At 36.3% G+C, this 15,424-nt stretch overlaps 1 protein-coding gene across 1 annotated transcript in view; it reads right to left on the reverse strand.

The window, feature by feature from the left end:
- Positions 1–2,653: 2,653 nt before the first annotated feature.
- Positions 2,654–15,424, reverse strand: part of LOC150099132 (uncharacterized) — a 63,471-nt gene continuing 50,700 nt past the window's right edge. Inside the window, exon 3 of the mRNA XM_090404264.1 lies at positions 2,654–4,045. Within this exon, the coding sequence (XP_090260390.1) occupies positions 2,758–4,045 (1,288 nt within the window). The 3' untranslated portion in view covers positions 2,654–2,757. The remainder of the gene's footprint in view (positions 4,046–15,424) is intronic.

A 15,424-nucleotide genomic window follows, 5' to 3' on the forward strand; every position in this document is an offset into this window, starting at 1 on the left:
TATCGAATATGTGAAACCTCAAAAGCCTGGATTGGCACAACATAGTATTAACATTAAACACAATATCCAGTGTGATAAAGCTTGTCTTATTCATAGATGCAAGTTTAAATATGAACACCTTTTCAAAGAAAGATGCGAAGCCCTTTTATATTAGCCAAATCTGAATTGAAATGATTGTCTCTCTCTCTCTTGCTAAAGTTTGGGAGATTCTTATCTTATGTAACCAACAATAAAATATTTTTTAAGAATAATTTTAATAATATTATTTATTATTATTAATTTCTAGCACACAGGGCAACAGTTTTTTTATTGGTAAACCAATGACTTATATACTTTGCATTCCATTCCTTTGATTTGTTTGTTGTTTTACACTGATGTACTGTTAACTTCAGAACAAAATATTTGTTCCTTCATTTCATTAAAGTTAATTACTGTGGTTATCGTGTAATTTATTATTATAGTTATGCCAGAGGTACCTTTAAAGATTATTCTAAGATAGCAAGTTTCTTGGCCATGAGTCTGATATGAAGAGATAGGATTTATAACAGGTTATAACAGATTATAGTATCTCCACTTTTCAGTGCACGGACTGATGATTCAAATACTCAATTTCCATGGATGTTTCTGACAGAGCTGTGGAGTCAGTCACAGTCAGAAGCAATTCTTGGTTACTAGAGTCAGATTCAGTAAAAATGTACTGACTCTGACTCCTAATGAATTTATATTGTAATATAAATATGTTAAAATTTCCTATTTCACAAATAATAATTTCATTGAGCTATATTTACAGGATATATTTTAATTTCAAGTTCTTTGCAAATTTCAAAATAAAATATATTTTATGATAATTTATATATTATATTAGTGAAAGCAGCATCCCATTAAAACATTCACAATAGCAAAAAAAAGTGTCAACAGAGCCTGCTGATTTTGAATACTTTACAATAACAACAGATGGGAAATATAATGTGTGTCAATATATTATAGAAGATGGTAATTGTGAAAAAGCATGTGATGCAAAATGTTAGTAGTTTTTTTTTTGGTTCTGATAAAAACGCACCTACAAGAGCATCAAATTTAATGAGAAAGTCAGCAAAAAAATATTCCATCTACTTCAGAGATAAATTAAGATCAGAAATCTATTGGAAGCTAAACAATAACCACCAAGATTTTTCACAACTGATAAAAGTTATCATAGCAATGATGCAAGAAAAGTTTAAAAACCACATCATTGAAATGGCAATGAAGAATAGTGTACCTTTATCCTTTCTTTCACAACCAGCCTTTGTAGGCTTAAATGGAGGAATAGCTAGATAAATGGCTAGAGTAAGAGTCAAATTAAATTGAGCTAAGTGGAATCAGAATCTGAGTAAAATGTTTTATGTACCGACTCCACAGTCCTGGTTTCTGAAGGCCTTTAGGTAGTAGTAGCTCATTTCCATTACCACCATTCCATTTACTGGAAGCCTGACGTGGTGTGTAAATGGATTCTTGGATGATTTAATCCTCAGCTGATTCATGGTACTAATGTACTTTAGGTTTACAAACTTTCACACTGAGATTTTTGCATGAAAAGAAGTTCTCATTAGTGTGAGTTTATTATATTATTTGTCATAAATCATAAGCTTCCACAAGTAAAGGCACTCATGAATTCTTGTTATAGTTCACTCAATGTGATGTTATCATTAGTGAGAACATTATTGACATTATTCTTTTTAATAGTAACAGAAATGTGTAAGGATTATTGAAAGTTTATTTTTCACTTGGTCAGACTATAATAAATTTAGTTTAATCCTTTATCCAAGTGTGTGCAAACAAAGTTTGTGCTTGAAAGTATCTTCAGGACTGGGGTAAAGTGGTACAACACCGGGCGACTTCTTGCAAAGGTGGAGCAAGCTACCAACACGCCTATCTCAGTATCTCCCATAATGCAAAACACATCTCCTTGGATATGTATAATGTTATGCATTAAGGGAAGGGCCACTACCCAGACTAGTTTCGACCTTTATTGAGGTCTCTTCAGTGGGAGCCAGGCCCAAGTGGAGATACCAAGGCAGAAGCATTAGCAAGGTCAGCTCCTCCTATAGAAGCTGCCAAATGGTGGGCCACTTTTTTATTAAATTACTCTGGATTTGGAAAAAAATGTTGAAAGTTTATTTTTCACTTGGTCAGACTATAATAAATTTAGTTTAATCGTTTATCCAAGTGTGTGCAAACAAAGTTCTGGGTACTGAGATAGGCCTGAAAGTATCTTCAGGACTGGGGTAAAGTGGGGCTCCCACTGAAGAGACCTCAATAAAGGTCGAACTAGTCTGGGTAGTGGCCCTTAATACATAACATTATACATATCCACAAGGAGATGTGTTTTGCATTATGGGAGATACTGAGATAGGCAAGTTGGTAGCTTGCTCCATCTTTGCAAGGAGTCGCCCAGTGTTGTACCACTTTACCCCAGTCCTGAAGATACTTTCAGGTGCAAACGTTGTTTGCACACACTTGGATAAAGGATTAAACTAAATTTATTATAGCGTAAAGATTGTCTTTGGTAATCTCCATAAATACTTAAATTAAAAATATTTCACTAAGATTTTATGCAAGGATATTCAAATCTGGGTTCGTAGTGATGATTTTAATGTTGATTCCAGAAAGGAAAGCAAAATTTTTGAAATGTGACAGATAAAAGATTTCTCATAACTATGAACTCTTGAGTTGCCTAAGGGCAATGTCTTCAAATTCTGATCACACTTTACCACATATTTAACATGTGATAGATTTCTCATCGGTGTGAATTCTTCTGTGTCTTTTAAGATATAACCTTCGGGCAAATGATTTTTTACAAGTATCACAGCTAAAAGCTTTCTCATTGGTGTGAATTGTTTTATGCTGTTTAAGATGATGAAACTCTGAAAATGATTTACCACAAAATTCACAAGTAAAAGGTCTCTCGCCAGTGTGAATTCTTTTGTGCTTTTTAAGCCTGTCCATTCTTGAAAATGATTTTTCACAAGTGTCACAGGTAAAAGGTTTTTCATTAGTATGGATTATTATGTGCTGCTTAAGATCACGTAATCTTGAAAATGATTTACCACAAATTTCACAAGTATAAAATTTCTCGTTAGTGTGAACAGTAGCATGTTCTTTAAGTTCGTGAGAGGATGAAAATGATTTCCCACAAGTTTCACAAAGAAAAGGCTTTTCATGAATATTTGTGTGTTGTTTAAGAGCTCTAGATTTTGAAAATGAATCACCACAAGTTTCACAATGAAAAGGTTTTTCATGAATATTTGTGTGTTGCTTAAGAGCTCTAGATTTTGAAAATGATTCACCACAAGTTTTACAAACAAAAGGTTTTTCATGAATATTTGTGTGTTGTTTAAAGGCTGCAGATTTTGAAAATAATTCACCACAAGTTTCACAGGTAAAGGGTTTCTCATTAGAATGAACTCGTATGTGTTCCTTAAGATTATAAGACCTTGTAAATGATTTACCACAAGTTGCACAAGAAAAAGGTTTCTCATTAGTGTGCATTGTTGAATGTCTTTTAAGACTTTCCATTTGTGAAAATGATTTACCACAAACCTCACAGGTAAAAGGTTTCTCTTTGGTATGAATTCTTGTGTGACGTTTAAGATTTCCCAATTGTGAAAATGATATACCACAATTGTCACAAGTATAAGGTTTCACATTGGTGTGAATTCCTAAGTGTCGTTTAAGACTTTCAACTGTTGTAAATGATTTACCACAGGTATCACAGGCAAAACATTTCTCACTGGTGTGAGTTCTTTTGTTCAAGACTTGTTGAAGACTGGATTCATCCATAGTTTCATCAGTCCAAGTACTTTTATTTGGTAGAACAACAGTGTCTTCCTTTTGTGATCCATATTCCTCATATAACTTTTCTGAAGTTTTATCAATACTTGTTTCTCTAGTCTGTATTTCTTCTTTTTTATTCATTGAACTTGAAGATGAAGTGTTAACTGTTTCAGTTAGCAAGCACTCCTCCATATTATTTATCCACCAAAAGTGGGAAATCATACACATAAAACTTCAGGATTGACATGAAAGATTCTGTATTATAATCCAGATAGCAATTCAGTTCAGCACACTTCACTTTGTTGCATCAATAAACTTGATCTACCAAGGAGAAAAAATGTAATTCAGTATTCATACAATTTATTTTAAAATAATTCACTGTCAGCTATAAAGAAAGTAATAATATAATAATAATAATAATAATAATAAGATGAACCTCAAGGTTGATGTGAGTGTACTTGTATGTGGTGGTGTCTGTTCAATGGGATTTTATCTTTCACTTTCGGACTTTCTTGAGGGTCATGATCCTTGCCTCACATCTCTAGTTGCATACTTTTTTAATAAGTGTTATGTTAAATAAACTACCTGTCAAATTTACAATCTGTAAAACATCCACTTTTATGAGTAGACGGGTTTAATTTATTTGCAGTCCATCTTAATTTATTTATATATCTAGCATCTTTACAGCACAAAAACAGAATGTCTCAATAAAGAAAACAACAAAAATTTAATTAACAGTAGAACCAGTTTAATAAATTGCAATGAACAACATAAGGAACTGAAGTCCTAACTGGTGCCATCTATTGTTGGATAAAGAGAGAGAGAGAGAGAAAAGGGGGAAAAATGAGTATTAATTTGACCTTAACATGACTATCTACCGGATTCTTGGTAAATTGTGATAAGTTTGGAGAATACTTTAAAGCTGAAGTAGATTCTAAAAAGAAGAGCAGAGAATATGTTGTGGCCTAAAAACAAGACTTGAATACATTGAATGAATGGTGATGAAAGTTCAATGTTGCAAAATGTAAGGTTTTAAAATTTGGGAAACAAAGATGGGTTGTAGAATTTATGCTTAATGGGGATATATTGTTGGAGATGGAAGAAATAAGAGATCTTGGATGATAGTGGATAAGGATCTGAAATTTAAGGGACTCACTGCAAAACTATCAACAATAAATACAGATTTTTTGTCTGTAAACTGCATGTGTTCTGTTGCCTGATTTTCCTGTACACATGATGATAAACCCCAGTTTCCAAGACAAAAAAATCCTGCTACCACCATAGTGGTAGGTGGCATTTGTGTAGGTGCTGTCAGTTGGTGATTGAATGGTGGAGACGGAGTTGTAGAGCAGGTGCTCTCCCTCGATGAGTCTTTGGACTCTCTGGAGGTGTCAAATAATAATAATAAAATGAGATCAGCTAACTCACCTTCAACTGAAAAATCTCATATTATAAAGATTTCTCCCAGAATGATGAGAATTAAACTCAGTCCTTTTCCAGTCAAAGGGAGCAATGAATTATTTTTCTTCCAACCGTGCTATGAAAGAGATAGCATAAGTAAGGTGAGAGGTAATAATCACTTATATAAGAAGCATTTAGTGCACCCAAAGAAGTTAATGATGTTAATGCCTTACAAGAGGACTTGAATAAATTGCATGAATGGGTAGGTAAGTGGAACTATCAGTTCAATGTTGCCAAGTGTAAGGTTTTGAGATATGGTAAGCAATGATTGAATGCCAACTATACACTTGGTAGGGAAACTTTAACAGAAGTAGAGGAGATGAGAGATCTAGGAGTGATTGCGGACAAGGACTTGAAATTCAGGGGCCACATTGCAAAAGTTGTGAAGACATCACATGAATAATGGCAATGATGTGGAGAACCCTGACATGCAGAAATAGAGAGGTTATGTATAAGGCCTTGATCAGGCCTCATATGAATTATTGTGCACAGATTTGGTCGCCGGGTTTTCATGGTGATGATGTTGGAAAGGGTACAGAGAAGATTTACAAAAGTAGTCAATGGTCTTTGGAATGTGGAATACGAGGACAGATTGAGGGAATGTAAGTTGCAGAGCCTCGTGAATAGGAGGAAGAAGGGGAGATATGATTGAGACATATAAACTGGTCAGGGGGTTGTTATCAGGTAGACATGGAAGAGATTTTTCATAGAATTGGAGAGGGAAGTAGAACAAGAGGTCATTGCTGGAAACTGTATAAGGAGGGTGTGAGCAAAGGAGTGAGAAGCAGGTTCTTTGCATGGAGGGTGGTTGGTAAGTGGAATGCATTGCCTGAGTGTGTTGTGGATGAGGACACATTGAATCAGTTTAAGATGCGGTTGGATGAGTATTGTATGCAGTAGTGAGTACCTCCCATGATGAGTCTCTGACTCCATGGAGGTTGGGTGTTGATGATAATAATAATAATAAAGAGGAACAATAATCTGCATGTCTCTGCTCGTCAAGGTATTCTACAGTAACCAAGTGATCTGATGAGCTTCTTTAGCCACTTTTGCTATGTCCTCCCTAAACTTTAACTTCGTATTCCACTAACACTCCCAAGTCTCTGGCTTCATCAATTTCCTGGAGTATGGTTCCACCAATGTGATGTACTGCTGATAATCTTTTCATCCCAAAATGCATAATCTAAAACTTTGTCACACTAAACTGACATCTATTCTCCTTAGCCCAGTGTGCCAATCTACCCAAATCATCCTGAAAAATTTTGACATCATGTTTATTCACTATTGCTATACCCAACTTTGCATCATTGGCAAATAACTGAGCAGTTATTTGCCAATGGGAAATAACTCAGATCCTTTCCTATATCATTAATAAACAGATTAAACAGTAGCAGTCCAAGAACAGAACCCTGTAGCACACCACTAGTCACACACATTCTTTTGGACTCTACTACTGAATAAAGTACTCTCTGATATCTCCCATCAACCACCCTCCTATCTATCCCACCAACCTTATATATATCCATCTCCATGTGCTGCAGTTTACAGATTAGAATTCCATGTGGCATCCTGTCAAAGGTCTTTGCAAAATATCACTAAACCCATTACCTTTATATAATTCAGCTGTCACTGTATTATAAAATGTGATCAAGTTACTGAGGCATGACCTACCCTTCATAAAACCGTGCTGCCTGCCATACATTATCCCATTTTCATCTAGCCATTCTTATATTTTGCTCTTGACCAAATTCTCCAATACTTTGACAACTCCTGATATGCTGTTTGGTCGGTAATTTGTTACATCAGTCTTGTCTTGCAGCCTCCTTTATGCAATGGAACTGTTTTTCCCTCTTTCCACCCCCTTGTGACTGCAACTCAATGTGCATAACCACCTTACATTTTGCAACATTAAATTGACAATCATTGTCCTTTGCTCAGAATACCAGTTTATTTAAATAATCCTGCATTATAGCCACATCATCTTAATCAACCATTGCCTTCCATAGTTTTGCACCATATCAAACAACTGAATATCTCCCCATGAAGCCTCATCTCTATCATTGATATACAAATTAAAGTGCAATGGCCTAGTACGGAGTCCTGAGGGACTCAACTAGTCAATATTGTTATTCACCTTGATTCCATTCAACAATATATACAATTCTCTGGAGTCTGTTTGTCAGCCCCTGAATTCATGCCTCATATATCCATTTTCTGAAATTTTATAGTTTTTTCATGGTATAGCCATTTTCTTTATCCTATTCCAATGTCACTTTATTATAAAATGTGAATAAATTACTAAGACAGGAGCTACTTTTCAGAAAGTCCAGTTTTCTCAGCTTAATCCGTGTTAAGAGGGCTGCGAGGAAAATAAATGTTTCAAAAACCATGCAACTTACAAAGCTGAAGATAATGGCCCACTAAAAATGTCACCTCTTTGCTCAGTGAATTAGTTAAAAAAAACTCTAACTTTTTACTTCCTGCACCACCCTCCCAATATAATGTTTACCTAAAATTCATAAATCCAATAGCCTTCTCCACCTTAAACAGTTAGCGAAATCTTTTACCCCCCCCCCTTACTGACTATACCTCAGTTTATATAAAAAATTCTACTCAATTCAAAAATCCAAAATTTAGTTTTAAATAAGACTAATATCACTTTATCATCACTGTGGCAGCCCGTGAAGCTTTAAGTGGTGGTGCAGCCTATAAAAAATTTTAAAAAAAATCATTCTTTTTTCCTAATTAGTAACCAATTTATTAATAAATAAATCTGTAGATTTATTTATTAATAAATTGGCTACTGATTAGGAAAAAAATAATTTTTTTTAAATTATTTTGTATAGGTAGCACCCCCACTGTTTGCCACTATCTGCCTTCTGACACTTTAAAAATATTTTTACCCTGACATCACTGATCTCTTCAATTCTGCCATCCATACAGTTACTTTGCTTGAATATAATATACTGTATACAAGTATAGCCAACTTATATATGGAGCATTTTGAAAAATATGATCTGGATAATGGTGTACTCAAATCTTCTCTCTGGCTAAAATACATTGACATGTTCTCTATTTGACCAATAGCCAAGATAAATGTCCCCGACCTCCATCTCGACAACTAGAACACCATAATTCAGTTTGCTACAGAAAAAGAAAATAATGTGTGTCTTCTGGACACATCTCCCTGATGGCAATCTTTCTTTCTCAGTTTAGAGAAAACCTACCTGCCCCTCTGCCAACAAGATGGTATCATAAAAACCCTTGTTTACAACTTCCGTCAACGACGCGAGGAGCTCAAGGATCTTTCTCAGCCATCTTCCAAGTTAGTTGGTCTTGGGCGTGGACAGCAGGGTTTTTTCCTGCCAGTTTATCTAGTGTTTTTCATCCCGCAACCTCTGTGGAAACCACCTTTCCCTCCTGTCCAATGGTTATAGTTGCCAAAAAGATTAAAAAATAATGTTCCTCCTGCCATCTCACATTCCTCTCAACATGCAGATTACTTTAATGCTATTACAGTTCTATATATGTAGGGTATCTCAGGAAAAATACCTACAACTTTAAAGAAATAGAATCTTGGCACCACTTTCAAACCTCATATGAATCTTGATACCCTTGTTCACACTCTCCTAAGAATCAACTTTTAAATTTATTTAGAAAATTATGCCAATAACCACCTACAGACTTTAGGTAAAAATACACAGACTATGCATGGTTTATATAATGATGTGACTAGCTATGCTGGGTGTGTACAAAATCCTTTGTTCTTGAAACTTGTCATATTATGAAAAACTAATCTACCTTCAAGAACACAACTAGAATCAGTCAGGTCTAACTGCTTTGGACACCTTTCATAAAATCAAATGCTTCACACCATGACAAATACCAACTTGAAAGACTTTTTTGGAATCAGCATGAAATTTAAAAAACCAAATCTCTAAATAAATGTGCTTGTGTGAAACTTCACAAGATTTAGGCCTGGTTGGCTGAGCGGTTAGCATATCTGCTCTCCAGCCAAGAGGCTGTGGGTTGGAATCCCACTGTGGGCATGGATGTTTGTGATTGTCTGTCCACCATCTACTGTCTACTGATGGTGGACAGTAGATGGTGCTGGTGTAGATGATGAGGTTGAGTGGTGGAGACATAGAGTTGTAGAGTAGGTGTCCTCCCTTGACGAGTCTTGAACTCCCTGGAGGTGTAAAATAAAAAAATAATAATAATAGTAATATTCTTATACTTTCATCCAACAGTCAAGACTAGCTACCAGCACTGCAGAGGGTCTCCCTTTTAGAAACATCTTCCAATCGAGTGTTTTTGTTTGTCTTATTTCAATTTCTATATTGTATCCCAGATGTGAGAAAAATAAATAATGGTGCTCTTAAACCGGTAATTAATTATTTCATTGTACTTGTTGCATTCCATTGACGTCCGCGCAATTAGCCTAGTGGCTTTGCACTTCACAACCATATGCTTGGGGAAGGAGTGTCCTAGGTTCGATTCCTGTCAAGGACGTGAGGAGCTCAAGGATCTTTCTCAGCCATCTTCCAAGTTAGCCGGTCTTGGGTGTGGACAGCAGGGTTTTTTCCTGCCAGTTTATCTAGTGTTTTTCATCCCGCAAGCAGGCAAACCAGTTCAAGGACACACACGGATTACAGTCAAGAATACTGACCCGGCCATAGGTCTGATTCATCAGCCTATGCCAATTCTGGAACCCGGATAAAATTTGGGGGGACTAGATGGTGCCGTGAACTCCCGTAAAAAAGGGGATGCTGTATCATCACACGGAATTTATTTATTTATTCTATTAACCACCTTACCGGCCATTAAAGATCAAATATGCATCCTCAAAAGCTTCGTATCCATCATAAATTTCAATGTAATATCAATGGCATTACAATTTTAATATGCAGTTCGCATCCATGGAAATCTGGACGTATATATACATCCTGGCTGGTAGCGTGGTTAAAAATGATTTGTGAAATTTGGAAGTGTTTCTTTACCTAGAAGGTCTAGCATAATGAATGCAGCAAATCTTTGTTTTTAATGTTATAATTGTCGTGATAACTACAAGGACTAGAGTCACAAAAGTAAATAACATAGGAATAAGACTTTTAAATTTATTTAAGAAATTAGACAAAATTATGCCAATAACCACCTACAGACTTCAGGTAACAATACACAGTCCATGCATCATATCTAATGAGGTAAGTAACCAGCTATTATGCTATCAATATCTTACTGCATGTTCTCTACTGCTTTTCATGATAATGGTGTCTGTTAATTGACAGTGAAACATCTCAAAGTTTGTCAAATTTTTAAAAATAAATCTGCAAGTCTTTTAAACCCTTAGTTTATTTATTTGAAACTACACAGTACTCTGGAGATGCACTAGTATGCTGATGATTATAAAATAATGCATTTTTCAGCCAAATTAGAGAAGACATGTAGATTTGAATCATACGTGCGAGTTTCAAACTACTTGCTTGAGGCTGTACGAAAGAAGACACAGAAAGGAAAAATAGTGTGCGTGTTGCCTAGGTATGATAGTGACAAAAATGAGCAGAAGAGCAGTAATATTGATTAACATGATAGCTAGAATGTGTCAGAAGAGAGGATTGGAATATGCGGATGTTTGGAGGGAGTTTGAGGACAAAGAGGAATTGTTCGCAAGAGACCGCTTGCATTTGAATGAGGAAGGATATAGGCATCTGGAGAGATTGCTGTTCTGAACGAGTCGGTGTGTCAATGCAGGGAAATTAGAATGCCCAAGGTGGATGGTAGCAGGGGTGGCTTGTTGTGGGAATGGGTACTTGGGAGAAATGGGGGGGATGACATCAGGGGTAATGCTGGGTACAGAAACTGTGGCATTTTTATGCTTTATACTAATGCCAGGAGTATCTGGAATAAAGGAGAGGAATTGGGGAAGCTGATAACATCAGCCTGGCCAAGGATTATTGGGATCACTGAGACATGGTTGACTGAAGACAATATAATAACAGGAATAGAAGTAGCATGGTACAGCATTTTTCAGCAATGTAGGAAGGGAGAGCGTGGTGGTGGAGTACTGCTTATGATAAGTGATGACTTATGTCCTCTTAGAGGACATAAGTCATTGGAAGGCAGTGACACTAATGATTTTGAAAGCATATGGTGTGAAGTAGAGGTGGGCAAGATAGGATATTTAGTGGGGACCAGGAAATGTTTAGATCGCTGAGCTTGGCAAGTACAAGAAGGAGGATTGTTATGGAAGATTTTAACTACAGCAGTATAAATTGGGGAGAGGAAGATGCATGTAGCAAATAAAATAATAGAATTTCTAGAATTCTTCAATGACAAATGACTTAGGCAACATGTAATAGAGGAAACAAGATGTTCAAGAGTTTTGGATTTGGTCATAGCATCAGAAGAGTTGATAATAACTGAGATGACATTTCTTCCACCAGTTGGAGAGAGTGACCATGTGGTTTTGACTTGGAAGATGAATAGACATACAGGAGTGTCAAAGAGACAGGAACATATGGGGAATTATAAGGCAGGTGATTATAACAGTCTTAGACATCAACTTGGGGAAGTTTCATGGAGGGAGGAATTGGAAGGTCAGGATATCATTAGTGCTTGGGAAATTCGAAGGAATATTTATTAGCAGCAATAGTAAGTTGTATTCCACAAATGAAGAGACAATTTGGTGTAAAGTGGAATGCAAACAATATTAAACAGGAACTGCATGTGAAAAAGAGGCTATGGAAGAGATATAAGGAGACAGGTGAAGTGCAGATGCATGAAAAATATAAGACATAGGCCAGGAGAGTGACTAGTATGGTAAGGAAGGTATAACTGGAATATGAGAAGAGATTGGCCCTAAGATCCAATGAAAATCCTAGGGAATTTTTTATCCAGTAGACAGTAGGAGAAGAAATGATTGTGTAATTATTTCTCCACATTGTGGAATTGTGAAATAAAAATGGGAATAGAGTGACTAATACAAAGTACATAGCGCAACTGTTTAATGAACACTTTATTGGAGTATTTCTTCCAGGAGGAGTCAGGAAGAAATTTCAATTTTAATACCAGAGGGAAAGGGCATGTTCAAGGTTTAGAGGTGCAGGAGGAGAGTGTTTTCCAAATACTGAGAACTCTGGATGTCAGTAAAGCTGTGGGACTGGATGATATTTCACCACGAGCTTTGAGAGAATGTGCTAAAGATCTGACAGCTCTCTTGACCTAGCTTTTCAATGAAAGTCTGGCTACAGGAAAGGTGCCCAGGGAAAGGGAGGAAGGTAAGATAGTGCTACTGCATAAGGGCAGTAGCAGACTGGAAGTTTCTCATTATAGGCCAGTTTGTGTGACATCAGTAGTTGTTAAAATCTTGGAGAAATTAGTGAGGGATTGTATATAGCATTGGCCAGATGAGGGTAATGTTATCTGTGACAGTCAACATGGATTTGTGAAGGGGCATTCTTATTTTAGCAATATGCTAGCCTTTTATGATAAAATTACAAGAGCATTAGATGAGGGAAAGGCATATACTGCTGTTTTCTTGGATTTAGTGAAGGCATTTGACAGGGTGCCACATGATAAACTGATATTTAAGTTGCTGCAGATGGGTTTGGATGTCAGGTTGGTCAACTGGATTCAGGATTGGCTGTCCAATAGGTATCAGAGAGTTGTGTATGGTGGGGCAGTTTCAAGGAGGTAGAGGGTTACAAGTGGGGTCCCACAGGGCTCAGTACTAGACCTATATTGTTTAACCTTATTATTAATGACACTGTCAGTGGATTACAGGGGAATATTCAGTTGTTTGCAGATGATCTGAAGCTGTAAAGTGTTATTAGTAATAGTGCAGATGTGGTAGTCCTGCAAGAGGATTTGAATAAGCTAGACAGATGGGAAAATGAATCGGGGTTTCAGTTTAAGCAGCAAAATGTAAGGTCTTGAGGTTTGGGACACATCGATGGGACTCTGCATACTCTCGTGGAGGAGCTATACTGGAGGAACTAGGGGACACAGGAGATCTGGGGTTGATGATTGATAGAAACCAGAAATTCAGGGTACATATTGCAAAGGACACATTGCACAGAGGATTGCTGCAATAATGAGAAGGAAGCTGACCAGCAGAGATAAAAGATTTATCATTCCGTTGTATAAGACCCTGTTCAGACCACACTTAGACTATTGTTCTCAGATTTGGTCCCCAGGATTTGAAGTGGATAAATTAACTATGGAAAGATTACAAATGAAGATAAAAAAGATGGTTTCAGGACTGTACAATGGCTGTTGAGGATTGGCTGAGGGAATGTGGAATTCAGAGTTTGGTGGATAGAAGGAGGAGAGGTGATATGACTGAGACCTAAATTGTTGAGAGGTGGTTACAGGGTTGACACTGGGTTACAGGGGTCAACATCTTTCGCTTAGTTGAACAGCGGGAAGGAGTGATGAAAAGGGATCATCCCTTGAAGTTATGAAAGCAAACTGTAATCAAGAGGGTGAGGAGTGGTTTCTTTGCATGGAGGGTGGTTGAACCGTGGAATCCATTGCTTGATAGACTGGTGAGAGCGAGAACAGTCAATTAGTTTAAGGAGTGGCATGATAGATTTTGTGTTTCCTAGGAAACATCTCCCTTGATTACTCTGTTGACTCCATGGAGGCCTGAATAATAATAATAATAATTCTTTGTGTATTAAAGATAAGGAACATTACAAAGATCATGTCAATATTAAACTTCAAATCTGATCATGGGAATCATCCTAGGTGATCATGGCATGTTAAAAGTTGACCTGAGATATCAATTAGTTTCCTTCACAAGAAGCAAGGATCCACAGGAATAATTGAATATACAATAACTCCGAGAAATAGATTTTTTAAGTAGAGAGTTTGTTGGTGAGTGGAATGCATTGCCAGAGTTCCCTGTGAATGCAGATAATGTAAGTAACTTGAAAGTTCTTTATGACAAACATGTTGCTGGTCAAGTGGGTCTCCTATGATGAGTCTATTGTCTCTATGGAGGTTACCAAAATAATAATAAGTATATGGCTCATTCAGTTATTGTAAATCATTAATAAATATGGATATGATGATTTTTTTTGCAAACTTTGTTATGAAGTATAGCCCTAAGGTGTAGCTTATGACAGAGATTCGCAAAGTGCAGGATGCGACCCACAAGTGGGTCGTGAGCTGATTTGGGTTCGGTCACGTTAAATATTGAAACATGAGAGTAGTTTACATGCTCATTAGGAGAGTTTATGAATTAAAAACAAATTTCAAAATGAACTTCAATTAACAAACACCTTGCATCTGAAAATGACATATCAATGTGGATGTCAGAGACCTCATCAGCAAAAACAGAAAATCCCATTTTTAACATACACCTCATTATGTATCTGATTAATAAATTTAAAAGTAGTAAAGCGATATTTTTTATTCACTCCCCCCCCTCCTTTTAAAATATGTATTACAATCAAGTGGGTCACAAAAAAATTACTATTTTTGAACGTGGGTCTCAATCAATAAACGTTTGGGAAGCCCTGGCTTATGACATACTCTTTCTTCATACTCACTTTCATAATGTAAGTTGTTCACTCGGTATAGAGTACATTGGGCACACACTATATTGCCCTAAATTTTTAATGTTAAACTCTATGAGCAAAGATGATTTAGCTGCCACTGTTCTTTTCTGAGTCGGTATCATATAAAACACCCATGTACAAATGCATTTTTGAAAATTATGCAGACAACTACCGTGTTTGAATAAAAACTTTAGTTTATTATAACTAAAGCCTACATTCGTAGATCCGTAGATCTACATTGAATAAAGGACTTAACTATGTAATAGCACCTAAAAAGGTAAACAAATTGGATTTTATCTACCACATTGAAAGAGGCATCAGGTCCGTACATAACAATATAGCAGATAAAATACGACTAGAAACTAGTAATGTCCTGAACACTAAGAAAACCATACAGAACAATCTCACAAAAACAGAATTAGCAGCATTTAAGTCATTAAAAGCCAAACAAAACATAATAATAACGAAAGCAGATAAAGGCAATGCCACTGTTGTCCTTGACAGGTCAACATATGTACTTCAAATGAATCAACTAGTAGCCAATAACAACACATATAAAATGGTAAATTATAACCTAACAAAAAGGA

This window comes from Typopeltis vanoorti, chromosome 14, assembly GCF_054136105.1.
Source record: "Typopeltis vanoorti isolate ZY-2024b chromosome 14, IOZ_Tvanoo_1.0, whole genome shotgun sequence".
Classification (NCBI taxonomy): Eukaryota; Metazoa; Arthropoda; class Arachnida; order Uropygi; family Thelyphonidae; genus Typopeltis; species Typopeltis vanoorti.